General features: G+C 36.0%; 1 protein-coding gene across 1 annotated transcript; it reads left to right on the top strand.

Moving 5' to 3' along the window:
- Window positions 1-294: 294 nt before the first annotated feature.
- LOC136691288 (Fc receptor-like protein 2) lies at window positions 295-15,440 on the top strand. The gene is made up of 9 exons (XM_066663778.1): window positions 295-389; window positions 3,992-4,027; window positions 5,472-5,747; window positions 12,468-12,734; window positions 12,841-13,179; window positions 13,271-13,534; window positions 13,632-13,907; window positions 14,678-14,764; window positions 14,877-15,440. The coding sequence occupies exons 1-9, from the start codon at window positions 359-361 to the stop codon at window positions 14,933-14,935; spliced, it is 1,635 nt and encodes a 544-aa protein (XP_066519875.1). The 5' UTR covers window positions 295-358; the 3' UTR covers window positions 14,936-15,440.
- Window positions 15,441-16,820: the final 1,380 nt, after the last annotated feature.

The following is a 16,820-nucleotide window of genomic DNA, read 5'->3' as shown; positions in this document are numbered from 1 at the left end:
ATGTTATACATATGTGCACTTACCAAGACAAAGTTCTTGTAAAAATCAACATACTTCTGATTTTGATTCTGATTCTGAAATTGTGTGACACTTTAAAATCTGCTGATGCAATAATATTTTTGAACAAATGTCAGCATTAAAAGGTGACACAATCTTATAACAAATACAACACAGTGTAATTTCCATGGCCTCATGACCAATCTTCAGCAGAGAGAGAGTTGACTGTTGATCTCTCTCTCTCCCTCTCCCCCACCACTCTCTCTCTCTCTCTCTCTCTCTCTCTCTCTCTCTCTCAGGTGTGTACTTCAACTACAGAAGCACAGGAAGTATTATAGTTTTCACTCTTTACTGAGGTGGAATGGAGCTCAGTCCTCTATCTGTGATGCTCGGTGAGTATTTATTTGTTTGAGTGAGAGCTACTGATGGTGATGGTGATAAAATAACAGCTTTTCTTTGAACTTAAGATCAGATTTGAGGCCTTTTTTCTGGCTTAAATTTAAATGAATGGTATCCGTTGTAAAACACTTATGTTAAGAATATGTGATAGAAAGAAAGGTATGATCCTTTGATTTGTTTTTGTGTTTTACCGTAGTGTTTTAGAAATAAACAATTATATGATGCTTGCAAAAATAATTAAAAAAACAAATATTTGGACAGTTGTAACATTGTTTGCGACACATTCTATACCGGCGATAAATTAAAACCACACTGGGCCCATCCAGCCCCTGCCACCTCTTGTAATGCCTGCAGAACATTGACTTGCATTGTTGAAATATGTAGGGCGTCCCTGGTACAGTCTTCTTGTAGACAGCACATACATGTTTTAGTAGTAGTAGTAGTATTTAGTGGTTATTTCGGTTTTTCAAAATGAATACACTATATAAAAATAATAAAAAATATTACCTAAAAGAAGACAACAGTAATGATAACAAATATTTAAATTAATAGACATGACAGTCAAAACAAAACAAATGCAAACCACAAAGGTATAGGCTGAAGCATTAGCTTATTGTGCCTACCCTTTTTATTTAGCTCATTAACATTTAGCTCTTTTTACTTCAGTATTTAGACGATACAAAACCACCGAAAGAAAATCAACATTCCACATTTTTTTTTTTTACAATAATCATTCCTTGGTTTTATACGTGCTCCCCGCCTTATTTTTGAACATTTTTTGCCAAGTGAGTTACACATTTTTAGTTCCTTATCAAAACTATTCCACAAATTAACCCCTTGATGGATATACATCTATTTTTTTTATATTTGTCCTTGCTCTTGTTTTTGTAAACATACATCTTCCCCCAAGTTCATATTTGCCCTCTTTAATTTCAAACGACACAATTGGGAAGTAAATTTTATTGTAGTTTTACAATATTTCTGCAGTATTACAGATTTTATTACAGACATTGAATTTTAAAGCCTATAAATTAATAAATAGTTTGTTGGTTGGTTCATAATAATCCTTTCGATTTACAATTCTTATAGCTTCCTTTTGTAGCATGATAATTGGTTTAGTTTTGATTTTGTATGTGTTTCCCGTACCTTCACACAGTAGCTCATGTATGAAACTATGAAAGAACAGTAAAAAATATAAAATGATTTCTGATTCAGGATATTTTTTAATTTTATACAATACTGCAATTATCTTTGAGATTTTTGTTTTTACATGATTTATATGTGGTATCCAACCTAATTTATGATCAATTATCACACCTAGAAATTTGTTTTCATACACTCTTTCTATTAATCTCTTTCTAATTTTTATTTCATTCTTGATTTGTCTATTTCTGAATATTCGGAATATATACCATTTCTTTAACACTTCCAATTCCCTTTCCACTGCATTCAGAAGCTGTCCCAAACTTTTTCTGGAGCAATATAAATTTGTGTCATCAGCAAATAAAACAATCCACAAAGGCAAAACAAATGCCACAAAGATAACTCTTGAGCTATGAATATGCTACTCCTCTAATACCATATCTCTCCAGTTTTTTCATTAATAGGTCATGATCAATTGTATCAAATGCTTTTTTAAAGTCTATAAGCACCCCCACAGTATATTTTTATTGTTGCATCACTGCCACTGAGGTGGCCCTATTTGCTCTGAATCCGTACTGTTGATCACTCAATAATTTATGTTTTTCTATGAACTTAACTATAACACTTAATTGTGATAGCAAAGAAACAGATCTATAACTGAGGAATGGGTGTCTGTCTCCACTTTTAAAATAGAAATGACTTTTGCTGTTTTCATTTTATTTGGAAATATACCAGTTTTGAAGGACAGATTGCAGATATGTGTAAATGGTTTAGCTATGCATTCTATAATATTTTTTTACCATTGAAATATCAGTTTCATTCCAATCAGTGGGCCTTTTGTTTTTCCTTTTTTTTTTTTAAACAATATCCAATATTTCTTTTGCATCAGTACTCCTAACAAAGATGGAATGAGAATTTTTAGGAACTATATTCATATCCATGCCATATTTATTTCTTGGCTCTTTTGCTAAATTAAATCCAACCTTTACAAAATAGCCATTAAATTCATTAGCAATTTCTGTTATTTTATTTATGACTGTATTATCTTCTTTTACAAAGTTATTTAGAATTTCTGCTGTTCCAAATCCCTTTTTAATAATGTTATTCAGCACATTCCATGTGCCTTGAACATTACTCCTATACTTCTCCAGTAACATCTGATAATATTCCTTTTTGCAAAATCTCATAACACTTATTAATTTATGTTTATACGTCATATTTATTTTCTGCTTCTTTAGTTCTTTGTTTTAGGAATATTTTATATAGAAAATGTTTCTTTTTACATGTGTTTGATATTCCCTTGGTAATCCATGGTTTACATGGCCCTCAAATTTATGCTTGGAAGTTTTTAAAAGGACATTTTTGTTCATATAACTCATCTAATATGGACAAAAAAATCCTCATATGCTTTGTTCTGGTCCTCCTTTTCATAAACCTGTCATATACAAGAGACTGCATAAAAGACTAGAAATATTGACTTGTCAGATAACACTACACATTTCCACTGTGCGATGGTCTCTCCCAATCACCTCCAAGACCAGAGAATTCAATGGGACAACTTCTTTTTGGAACAGTAAAATTTTAATTTTTATTTGTTGATGTAATGGTTAAATGTTTGCCAGTGAACTCCTGAACTCTTGTGGTTATAATGACAATAAATTAATGATGATTCTTGATTAATTGCCATTTGAGGGACCACAGATCATGGATATTCAGATTAAACTTGCACCCATGCGCTTTTTTAATTCATAAGGAATTGATTTATTTACAAAGGAAATAAATCTGATGAGGCAAATACACAATCTCATGCACATGTGTGTGCAATCAAATATATTGTATGTTGTAAATATTGCAGAAGGTGACTAAAACATTCTGTATTACATATAACCTTGTTTTATACTGAAACTGCACTAGATGAGTTTAGTAATAATGATTTAGCTGATTATCTCCTGTGATCTTAGCGAGTAATGAGCTTTAAACTCTGTTTACACATTTATTTTTTATTTTATTTTATTTTATTATGCATCAAAAAATTATTTTCACCCTGCACTTTGAATACATGCTAGTGACAGTAAACAGTAATTATATGTGATGGTGAGTAGAGCACATGTACTTGATCGAAATGGGGATTATTACACTACCTGATTCTCCAGCTCCAGCTTTTTACCATTCTTTTAGATGTCTTCATTCAATAATAATAATAATAATAATAATAATAATAATATTAATTAATTATAGGTTACATTTATCTGGCGCCTTTTTAAATACCCAAGGTTGTTTTACATAAGGAGACAAAAAAAGAGATAGGGAACACACTTATACCTGAAGAGGAGTGCAGAAGTACTGAGAGAAGAGGGAGGTTTTAAGCTGAGATTTAAAAGCAGAAAATGAAGAGCATAAACAACCTGTGTCTAGTAATGCTTCATATTCCCTGTTTCTCTGTTTGCTTTAGCGCTGGTCTTACTTCTCTACTGTGGACAAACGCAAGGTGAATCATTACATGTTCTGTTAATTTATTATTTCTTTATCATTCACTTACACTTGCATTCACATAGTGTAATTCACATTGTAAAATGTCCATGAACAACGAGCTGGACTGTTGAGGGCATGCTTGATTTCTCAGATTACAGATTAATTCTTCTTAAGACACAGAAGTGATTCTATTCCCATAGTTATACCACAGTTAGTTCTGACCCTGCAGTGATTCGCTGAGAGAGTGACCTTATTGCACGATAGTGACACTCTGACTGAATCTCTTCTTGTGTCACTCCGCAGAATACATGTAACCTAACAGTGACGCAAGTGCTTACAACAGGTGCCTGGACTTTTTCAGCCAATAGGGAACCGGTTCAGTTTCTGTTCGCACATCTTATTTTGAACAATGTAAAGAGTTATAGTGCAGTGGACCCGTTATACACTTTAGGATTTGTAAACAAAAGAAAAATAGCAAGGGATTTAAAAACAGGAAACTGCTATGTTTTTTATGATTTTTGTGACTGTGTTTAACTCGAGTCGAGGTGCGCCTTTGTTTTCTCCGCTCCTCTCGTTCACCATCCCAGCAGGACGGCTTTGGAGACTGTGGCCTTTTGAGAAATATGGTTAAACTAGACGTATGTCAGATTTTCATGTGCAGATACTAGTGACTGAGCAGTTAAACTTGTGTGAAGACCTGAAAGAAACCACGATAAAACAATATAATAATATCACTGCATAGGTACAGTATGGTAAACACTGAACTGACATCTGTTGGATTCATGAAGTATTTATTAGAAATGATCATTTTTTTGAGTATTACCTCTCAGTATGTGCACACAAAAATCTGACATGCAGCTAATTTAACCATATATTTCTTCTCTAGCCATATTCCAAAATTGTCCCTTTAAACTTAACCAGACAGAACCTGGCATAATTTAGTTAAGCAATAAAACACCAGAGGAAGTGTGTTATCATGAAATAACAGTTAAACTTACGCGTTTAACAGTGAAAACAGGTATAATTGGTATATGATTTTATCGGTTTAGTATCAGTGTATACTCTCTAAGTAAACTTAAGACAATTTATTGGTATGAAACCTGAACCGAACATTGTTTACTGCTGAAAAATGTAAGAAGGACAGCTGCAGCATAAAGAGCGCTTTTCGCAACGGCACAGCGGAGTGAGACAGTGGTTTTGAACAAACCATGCTCTTATTAAGAAATAAAACACACTGTAGAACGCTTCTCAACAAATCAGAGTGCATGCCTGGAACTAACTGTTGTATAATATATGATGTAAACCATGACATTTTAATCATGTTAACGCTTCAGCAAAGAAACAGTAATTGTGTTTTAAATGAGCAGAAGAATTTCATTCAGAGCACTCATACTATTACACAAAGCTGTAAAGTGTAAAGAGAAAAGCTGCTGTGCTGACTTCTTCATTTCATAAAACAGAAAGACCCACACTAAGAGTGGAGCCTGAGGGCTCAGTCTTCACTGGAGACACAGTGACTCTGAGCTGTGAGACGCCACATTCACAAAGCAAAGTGGAGGAGATTCACTGGATGAAAGACTCACAGATTTTAAAACCTTCTATAATTCCTGAAAATGCAAACACCACCACAGTCAGAGTAACCGTGTCTGATCCAGGAGAAACAGAGTTCATGTGCGCAGTGAGATGGTCACTGCTAGAGTTGAACAACAGTGACCCTGTAACGATTACTGTGAGAGGTAAGGCATATTATCTGTTTTCTTTCTTTTTTTTTTTCTTAGTTTTTTTTTTATAATTGATTTAGTTATTAACTCTAACAAAATATATTTTTATCTTTATGAAAATATATCTTCCTGCCAAAACACAACCATAACATTCCCCCCAAAAAAGTAAATTTGTCGTTGTAAGTTCAATATTAGTTCATGTAAAAATATTTTATGTAATTTTTGATCATTTCCATTGTTCAGTTTTTGAAGAATTTTGTCAGTGTTTTACGGGTTGCATGCGCGAGACCTGTGTGACAGATTAAACATCTGTAAATGCAGAAAAGAAATGAAGACAAGAGAAACGTGTTCAGTGTTTCTAATACAAAAGATTCAGCATTTCTCTTTCTCACAGAGCACAAATACCATTAATTTTTATTCACAGACATATATCAGCTGAAATGATAAACTTATAAAAGTACACATAGTAACTCTTTTTCCAGTAATATAAAATACTAAAGCATATATCTTAAGGACAAGTTTATGAAAACATTGAACCTGTTTACTGTTATAAAACACATTTTACTAATACAAAACAGCTTTTATACTCCATTTCACATTTAGAGGCTTCATTAGACTCTCAGCATCAATGTGTAGTATGGCTGCCATTTCACCATGAGGTCTGCTCAACATATCACTCAAAAACATGAGAAAACTCGGTCCTACCAGTGTAAACTCACTACAGACATAAAAATATATGCTCATGTGCTATGCACCATCGTTTTAGCAGGGATTAAAGTGCTTTTTGACACACTGCTCACCTGTAAGTACAGAGAAGAAATGAAGAGGAGAATGTGGCTGTCTTCATGAATGCCCCTCAGCTCTGAGAGTCGTTCTATCAGAGAAGAGTCGATTCCCCGTCACAACCAATCGTTACCCTGCCCCCTTGAATTAGATTTAGATTAAACTAAATGTATCACTGATTTTACATAAAAACAAATCACATACTATAAGTAATAAAGGAAATCAAACAAAGCGTATTTACAAATGTAACAACACTTTGTGGGTGTCACAAGAGCATAAAGGGCAGTTGGTATTCCATTTTTTTTAAAGAAGAAACATCAAAAACAAGAGAGGGACAAGTTTTTGTTCTGAACCTAAATGTTCATTTGTTCTAAATCTATCTGTTGAACAGAGAGACCAAGGCCTACAGTGAAAGTGCAGCCAGCGGAGAGAGTGTTCATCGGAGAGAGGATCACTCTGACGTGTGAAACAGGAGGTGGACAAGACTGGAATTATGAGTGGTATAAAAATAGAGAGTATATCAGTGACTTGAAGGATTATATAATCTCTGACATTTGTCAGTGTGATGCAGGTGTTTATACCTGTAAAGGAACATCAGATCGAACACACACACACACCAGTGACACTGTTACTCTCACTGTATCAGGTGAGTGTGGGGTTTTTCTTAATTTTTTTCATCAAAACAATAGAAAAGATGTGTGTGAATTCCCATACTACTCAATATTTAACTGTCTGTTTAAAGTTTCAGACATTATTTGTGTGGTCTTATTCCTTAGTGGACAATCTGAATTCTGAATCTGTTACCCATGGTGCACTGTAAACCACTAAACAGAAAATGCACAGTGAACAGTGGTTTCAAAATTCATATTTTCTTGAACTGATTATTCTGAACTGTTTGTGTTTATTAATCACCACCCTGAACTGGAAAGTGGTTACAGACAATGAATGATAGAATGTGTGAATTAATCAGAGGTCTGATTTGACCCCCTCTCTCTCTTGGGGCTAACATCTCCAACACAAAAAGCACTGTCAATGTAGCAGACAAATGAGCAAATGATGGCACTAATGGAGTTTTATAAAGTGAAATCTCAGAATGTTAATGTAAAATAAGCTGGAATAAATATATATTTAGTACAAAAATTATGAAGCAGAACAGGATTTCACAGGATTTATTGTTAGATGGGAATGTGGATGTAGCTATAGATATGAAATTACACTGCTAAATTGACTGACTTTGATGCCTAATGATGAATGTATCACTGTTAAATCAAATTAATATTTTTATCACTTTATCCAGAACTTAATATAATTTCTAGATTATTTACACTGTGAGAGGTCACAATAATAAATATTTCCAGAGCAAGATTCTGGTCCCATGTTTTGGGTTCAACAGAGGACCATCTGAAAAATGGTCAGCGAATGATTTATGACTGAACCATTTCAGACACAGCTCAGAACAGTGATCCACACAGAAGAATACCCAGTGTCTGGTGTTAAATGGTCCAGTGTTAATATACAGTGTTTATACCTGAATACACACACATTCCCACTGTTATCCTGACTGTATGAGGAGAATGTGGGCCTTTATCATAAACTAATTCATTCATTCATTTATTCATTGTTAGTAAGCACTTATCCAGTTCAGGGTCACATTGGGTCCAGAGCAGACCCAGAATCACTGGGCAAATGACAGGAAAACATCCTGGAGTAGGCTCCAGTCCAGTGCATGGCGACACACACTTACACATTCACTCACACCATTCATTCATACACCTACCAACGTGTATTTGGACCATGGGAAGAAACCGTAGCACCCACAAAAAATGATATATAATTTTTCTACAGAGAGACAGAAGCCTACAGTGAGAGTCCATCCAGCGAAGAGTGTGTTCATTGGAGAGAGGGTCACTCTGACGTGTGAAATAGAAAGTGGATATGACTGGAATTATGAGTGGAATAAGAATAATCGTGCTCTCCCCAGTTTTTCAAGGAAGGAATACACAATCAGACATGTTGGTCAGTCTGACGCAGGTGTTTATACCTGTAAAGGAACACAGTCATCAGACCGAATGTATACACACACCAGTAAAGCTCTTACTCTGACTGTATCAGGTGAGTGTGGGGTCTCTGATGTTGTCACGTATCCCAATAAAAACATGTATCTTCCAAAATAGTAACTTTACAGGAGAAGAAAACTTAATAATCTTAAATTTCAATGGAAGTCAATGTAAAAAGATTTTATTCCAAGTAATTTTGGAACATTTCTACTGGTCCATTTCAAGAAAGGTTCTGTGTTCAAATGATGTAGTAACTAAACATCCACAAACATGGAGATACCTGTTTTTGGACAGTGATGATATGTTATTTCTTTTATTAACAGTTAAATATGTCAAGGTACATTTAAAAGGGAAGTGTTAATATACTGACCGTTTAGATGTACAGCATTGATCATCTCATTACAATGGCACCTCTCCAGGTTGGGTATATGTCATGCAGCGAGTCAGTTCCTGAAGTTGATGTTGAAATGAAAAAAAAAAAAAAAAATTGGTGAGCATAAGGAATGGATTGGTCTCAGCAAGAGAAGTTCCACACACAATTTGACTGAGAGTTTGATAGTTTTTGTTAACTAATCTGGCATACTGTTTTACCTTAAAAGATGTGGAGCTTAGAACTGTGTTTACCCACAGTCATAACGTTCACTTTAAGGGATCAGAACTTACAGTTTATCACAGCTTGATGCATAGACGGCTGCATGCCCGTGACCAACAAGAGGGGCCTTTGTAAAGAGATAATCATTGGACTGGGGTCTTTCTCACATTATTTCTAAGTTTAGTTTTATTACAATTATAAAGTCCATCCTTTGCCTTTATCAAAGGTTCAGGGATTTTTTCAGGAGACTTGATGAAAACTTTATGTAGGGTTTCTCAGATGGTAAAAATGTTGGTGGTTTACCAGGTCCAACTTTATTTTCTTTTTCCTGTGGCTTATGCATTGTGTTATGTTAAATCTCTTCAGAAATATATTCTGGAAAATAACATTAGAGGTGTTGGGGCTGGAGTAGCTTTATGTGGGATTAGCAAATAATCATGATCAGGTCAGGCTGGGGTCAGAACACAGATATATGTGAATCATTTAGATGAATCCATTGTCAAAATAACAAGAAACACGACAATAACACAAAAGAAAACTGCAAATTTAGAACAGAGACATAGGGTGAGATCCATTTATTAATTTTACCCCTACCATTTGTTTTCAAGTGTCCTTTGACTAACAGGGTGTAGTCATTAAAATCTTCCCCTATGAAAAGGGATGACCCTCCAAGATCCTGATTCATCATCAAAACACAAAAAAGTGCTTCAACAGTTCTCTTCTGCAGTCTGCAGTTATATCAGAATTAGCTTAGTTTATGTGTCTAAAACAGACTGTGTCTTGTCAAAGAAAGTATACTTAAGTTATGTTGTTTAGGGACCACACATATGTACTAAATCACTACTAATATGTAATTTCAATTATGTTAATGTACATCTAATATATACTGAGTGTATTAGTCATATGTTAGTTTTGTGACTCTTCTAATACAACTGAAATATATTTCTCTGAGCTGCAGCCTAAAATATAAACCACATTAAAATGAGCTTCAATTTTTAATAAAATATCAAATAAATGTCACTTATATAAGCAATCAGACCATGTCAAAAATAATCACTAATACAAATGATGCAGTAGCACAAAGTGAAGTCATAATGTACCTCTGCACAGCTCCATGTATACCCCTCCACTCCCTGTGTTGAACAACATCGCAACCAACACCACCCCGTATCCTTTCTTTTTCCTCTTTGACGCTACACACACGCCTCTAAGCCACCTCGAACTCCAGCCCAAACCTTCTGAATTTGCCCCCCTCTCAGACGTTTCTCTGGGCATGGTCAAATACCAATACATAGCATTACAACCTACAACACTTGTAAGTGAAAAGAATTTGACTTATACCAAACGCAGCATGTAAATATATTTAAAATGTACTTAGAGTTGCAGAAATAACATATGACTAGTTCACTCAGTATATATTAAGTGTAAATTAATGTAATTTAAATTACATATTAGTAATGATTTAATACAAATTAGTGTTAATACAAAGTACACTCTCTTTTTCCACAAGTTGTGTTTTGGTTTCAAACTACATTACTGAACAGAAAACTAAAAAAATGAAAGGCAGTGCTATAGGAGTGTGTGGTACTTCTGGAAGACTCTTTACTTTATTCTTCATCAACAGATAAGCCTCGTCCTACACTCACTTCAAGCCTTAAAGTAGCCGTACTGACAGGAAACACAGTGACTCTGTACTGCAGTCTGGGTCCGTCTGCTGGATGGACGTTCTACTGGTCCAAACACACACAGAACCCTGAGAACAACAGCAGCACCTACAACTACACCATCAGGTCAGTTAGGCGCTCTGATGGAGGTCGGTACTGGTGCAGAGCTGGCAGAGGAGACCCAGTCTACTACACACACTACAGTGTTGCACTCTGGGTAAACATCACAGGTGAGTCTTTCACTAAGGGACATGACTTTTTCGGAAACATGCAATGATTTTAATTTTTAATTGTGTAAGCGTGATAGAATGAATAAGGTCAGGAACTAACAATGAAATGAAGATCAAATTTGATTTCAGATTTACTTTAAAATTAATTGGAGCATCTTAAAATGTATTCATTGCTGTACTTTGTATGTAATTGTTGGGTTTTTGTCAGACATTTAATAAAAATATGGGTGTTTCCTTAAATTTGTATCCAAAAGTGAGAGTCAAATAATAGAAATAACGAAACAAAATGGCTGTCTTCTATTAAGAACAAAGCATTCATTTTTGATTAAAACTTCTCTTCTTCTCTAACTTCTCTAATTCTCTGAATGATGTGTAACAAATTAGTGTCAATCTTAAATTATTGGGTTCTTGAAAAGCATGTTATAAATGCAATGAATTATTATTATTATTATTATTATTATTATTATTATTATTATTATTATTATATGTCCCGCTGGCTGAAAGAGTTGTGTGATGCCATGTTTTGTTTCCATAAAAACCATCATTAGATCCTCCTTTAGAGAATGATTTTTGTAAATATTTTACTATTACTAATGAGTACTTTATGGTTACTGAGTACACTAATCTGTTTAATAACTTTGAGAACTGTAAAAACAAAGTAATACTGTCATATTGTAACATCTTAAACATTTTAAAATGTTCTTCACACTAAAACCTCTTTACAAATTACATGTGGTTCCCTTGGCCTTGTCTGAGGGTGTCAGACATGAAAAATTGTAAATACTGTAGATGTGGAGTAACACCTCAGTCCTTTCATTTGAATTAATGCATGCTGAGAAATCTGGAAAACATTTATTATTGCAGCAGGGAATATTTCAGTTCTAATTTATTAATGTGGAGACTATAATGATGTAAGTCCATAAATGTAATCTCATAACACTGTCTCTCACTTTAATACAGTTTTTAATGCAGTGCACACCATTTAGAAGATATGAATATTTTTGACAGCCCCCCACTCCGAAAAAATACGTACACAAACTCCACAGGAGTTTATTTTAAACACTGTAATTTATACAAATCTGCAACTTCTTACTGAATAAGCAAAAAGTGACAGATCAAAAGTGACGTGCATCTCATTAATTTGAAAACTGGGGAAAGTGAGAGTGAAAGAACAGCCTCAATCCACGGCTGAGTGTGCACTAGTGTGTGTGTGTTCAGTGCCACAGATGGGTTAAATGAGGATGACACATTTTGTTGTACGTTGTACAATGACAAATAATTGCACATTATTATAATTATGTATATTATTATAATTACTACCCCCCCACAATAGCTTTGTGCCTGAACTTCACTTTGAGAACAACTGCTTTAATAACTGAACTGTGATTTTATTAATGATTGTGTTACAGAGAATTCTAAAGCCATATTGTCCATAAAGCCTGATAAACAGGTGTTTAAGGGAGAGACGGTCACACTGAGATGTGACATACTGGCAGTCGGAGACACTGAGTGGACTTACAGCTGGTTTAAAGATGATGGATTGTATCTGAGCAGTGGAACACAGGAGAACACCATCCACTCTGCTACAGAGTCTAACAGCAGTAAATACACCTGCAGAGGAGAAATGAAGACTCAGAACTCAGAGATCAGTGACGCTGTTACACTGACTGTGTCTGGTGAGTGTGTCATTTATTTTATTGTTAATTCTACTGTATGTAATAATCTGCTTTCTCTGTATGACCGTGTTTGTGTGTGTTATATCCTCCATGTTGTCTCTGTCAGGTGTAGTCCAGGCAGTGTTGAGTGTGTCTCCACAGAGCTGGTTGACTGAAGGAGACTCAGTGACTCTAAGCTGTGAGGTTCCAGGCTCCACTGCAGACTGGACATTCAGCTGGTACAGAGCTGTTCCCCTCAGACAAGGTTTAACCCCAGTAACAGATGCTCATGGTGCCGTCATGTATTATGTGGAGCTCCTGTCAGACAGCAGAAGAGGAGCTGGAGGTTCCTACACTCTCAGTCCTGCTGCTCTAAATCACACAGGAGTTTATGTGTGTGGAGCAGAGAGAGGAGAACCGCTCTATCGCACACAGCACAGCAGACCACACCCGCTATGGATCACTGGTGAGGAACTGGAGAACTGTGTTACGTCTTTGTTTAGCATTATGTTACTATTTATCAACGTGCTATATGTGTCTCTTCTGTGTATTTTCAGGTAAATCTCCTCCAGTGTCTCTGATCATCAGTCCCAGCAGGACTCAACACTTCAGTGCTGACTCTCTCTCACTGAGCTGTGAGGGACAGAGAGACTCTACTGGATGGAGAGTGAAGAGATACACACACATTGAGGTGTCGGATTGTTCAACAGACACAGGATTTACCTGCAACATCAGCTCCCTCTCCACATCGTACACTGGAGTTTACTGGTGTCAGTCTGAATCTGGAGAGGGAAGTGATCCTGTAAATGTCACAGTGTACAGTGAGTCTCCATTACTCTCCTCAACAATATATCTGTATATATTTATTTTATGTTTAATATTTGTGGTAAAAACACTCGTTTCACTGTTATCCTACAGATGGTGATGTGATTCTGGAGAGTCCTGTTCACCCTGTGACTGAGGGAGATCCTCTGACTCTCCACTGTTTATTTCGCTCCACAAAGTCCTCCCCTCTTCCAGTTGATTTCTATAAAAACGGATCACTCCTCCAGAACCAGACGACAGGAGAGATGACCATCCATGAAGTCTCCAGGTCAGATGAAGGTCTCTACCACTGTAAACACCCAGAGAAAGGAGAGTCCCCACAGAGCTGGATCTCAGTCAGAGAAATGACTGTAGAGTTCAGTGTCGAAGGTGGGTCAGGCACCATTTTAACTCCATCAGGTGGCTTTATTTGTTCTTAAAGTCAAGGAGAGTACTGCTGTAACTGCAACAAAGTCCTGAATTCAAGTGACTGTATCTTTTCATTTGTATCCTCCTTACACACCATATGTTATGGTAACCACATGATTCATGAGATTCTGTCCTCTGATGTATTCCAAATTTACTGAGCACCTACATTTCACACACAATATCTGTTCTATATGGGGCATGGGGCATTAAGATGGCTGCAAAAGGTTTGACCTGTACATTGACTGACTTATGATATGGGGGCAATATTGGGGTTTCACACACAGATCACTATCAGTGATGTGTACATACGTAAACATAGATTTATATTAAAACAAGATATCCCACTTCATATTCTGTTAAAAAACATAAAAATGCAAAGACAGCTAAGATAAACATCTCAAAAATCTATACTGACATTAATAATGTCAACACAAACCCATCAGAATCCAAAATAAATTGTCACTGCTATACATCACTATCTCAGATTAAAACAGATAGATCCTATAATGGAAGTGCTGTTAATTTTTCAACTGGAAGAAAATGTATACATTTGTTATCATCATCTTAAACTCTTTGAAACCGGTATCAAATTGGTGACACTTGTCTTTGCATATCCCATGTTCCTCAAAGAGTCCTTTCAGGAAACCCATGGCCTAGTATCTAATAATTATAATGTACTAATAATGTAACTTTTCATGATATTGCATTCAGTATTTATCTCTGTCCTACAGTGCTCAGTTTTCTCAGTTGTGTCCTGGCAATGTCTCCCTTTGTGATAATCTCCATTGTGCTGGGGGTTAAATGCTGCAGATTTAGAGGTAAGAGCTCCAATGGTTTCTCTATATCAGGACTTTCTTTATCCACTTAAAACTGAATCCTAATGTCTGATCAAAGACTAACTTACATTGTTTAACACCGTGTATTTCACAGTTAAACCTGATGAGGAGAACCACCCCTACGCAGTAATAGAAGCTGGAGCAACTGCCTGAGATTCTCCACTCATGCAGTTTTATATTATGTTTAAATTCTTTTGAACCTTCATGCAGTGTTTAGAGACGGCTGAGTCCAAGAGGTCAGAAAAGAGGCTTTAAATAATAGTTCAATATCCAGGAGGTTCAGTTTGCTCTGTCTGAAGATGCCGTTAATGCAGCAGTTATTTTACCCATGGCTGCCCCCATATGGTGGACCCGCTGTATGGAGCATAAACTGGTTAATTCTAGGACTTAATTTGATATTTCATCTCCCTTTCAGAAATAATGTTATTAACTCTGCTATACAGACTACATTGTTTTATTCTTATTCAGTAAGTAAATTAAATGAATACATTTTAAACAATTATTTATTCTTTGTTTGTAAATGCTTCTTCAGTTCGGAGTCACAGTGGGTCCAAAGCAAACCTGGAATCACTGTGTGCAAGGCAAGAACACAATATTCTACATAATTATTTGTGTGGATTATATTTAGATTTTCAAGACTTTGAATACGTTTGTATTATTTTTACTTTGGAGAATTGATGAAAGACTTGATTTGAAACAAATTCAGTGAATGTTTAGTGTTCAATCATTTATTCAGCTCTTTGATATTTTTGTAATAGTTTTATGATTTTCCATAATATTTTACCATTTGAATCAATGATTTACTCAGATATAAGATAAATGCACTCAAGTGAGATTGTGTATTTTATTTAGATTTGACCAATTTTATAATGTTTAATATAATTGTTTACCACATTTATTTCTAATTATTTATATTTTTTATATTGGATCTATTTTTATATTTTTGTAACACCCCCATTTCATATTATTTCACTGTGAAATAAAGATTAAAATGTATCATTTGAAAAATAAAATTGATGTGTACTGTGTTTGTTCTGAATGACTGGGTCATGGAAAATAACTTGATTCAGTTTCTTATTTTTGGAGGAAATATGATTCAATATTATTTATATTTATTATTCAGGATGGTCAGATCTGTGTTTGCGGCTACTTTGATTAGTAAAGGGCAATGTTTTGTTTTGTTTTAATTATAAATATGGGTAGGGTAGGCAAAAGTATAGGGTATGAATATATTTTCATGAATAAATCAGCACTTACTATCAGTTCTAATTAATGCTTACATTATCATACTGATAATACATCCATCCATCCATCCATTCATCCATCTTCTACCGCTTATCCCGGTCCGGGTCACGGGGGAATCAGTTGGAGCAAAGAAACCCAGACCTCCCTGTCCCCAGCCACCACTTCCAGCTTCTCCGGGGGTATACAGAGGCATTCCTAAGCCAGTCGAGATATGTAGTCTCTCCAGTGTGTTCTTGGTCTGCCCCGGGGCCTCCTCCCCGTCGGACATGCACGGAACACCTCACCAGGAAGGCGTTCAGGAGGCATCCAGACCAGATGCCCAAACCACCTCAACTGGCTGCTCTCCACGTGGAGGAGCAGCAGCTCCACTCTGAGTATCTCCCGGATGTCCGAGCTCCTAACCCTGTCTCTAAGGGAGAGTCTAGAAACCCTGCGGAGAAAACAAATTTCAGCCGCTTGTACCCACAATCTTGTTCTTTCGGTCACTACCCAAAGCTCGTGACAATGGGTGAGGGTTGGGACGTAGATTGAATGGTAAATCGAGAGGATTGCTTTCCGAGGTATTTAAACTCCTCCACTTGAGGCAGGATCTCACTTCCAACCTGGAGAGTGCATTCCACCCTTTTCCAAATGAGTACCATGGACTCGGACTTGGAGGTGCCGATCCTCATCCCTACCGCTTCACACTAGGCTGCAAACTGGCCCAGCAAGAGCTGGAGGTCCCGGCTCGATGAAGCCAACAAGACCATATCATCCTCAAAAAGCAGACATGGAATCCTGAGACCACCAAACC

This window comes from Hoplias malabaricus, chromosome 3 (genome assembly GCF_029633855.1).
Source record: "Hoplias malabaricus isolate fHopMal1 chromosome 3, fHopMal1.hap1, whole genome shotgun sequence".
NCBI lineage: Eukaryota > Metazoa > Chordata > Actinopteri > Characiformes > Erythrinidae > Hoplias > Hoplias malabaricus.
The sequence above is the reverse complement of the archived record's forward strand: the minus strand, read 5'-3'. Positions and strand labels throughout refer to the sequence as shown.

Excerpts from the sequence above, each read along its gene's own strand:
- LOC136691288 (XM_066663778.1), top strand. The coding sequence starts at position 359 with ATGGAGCTCAGTCCTCTATCTGTGATGCTCG. Across the intron at positions 13,180-13,270 it reads ACACCCGCTATGGATCACTG|GTAAATCTCCTCCAGTGTCT; the intron begins GTGAGGAACTGG and ends GTGTATTTTCAG. Across the intron at positions 13,908-14,677 it reads TGTAGAGTTCAGTGTCGAAG|TGCTCAGTTTTCTCAGTTGT; the intron begins GTGGGTCAGGCA and ends TCTGTCCTACAG.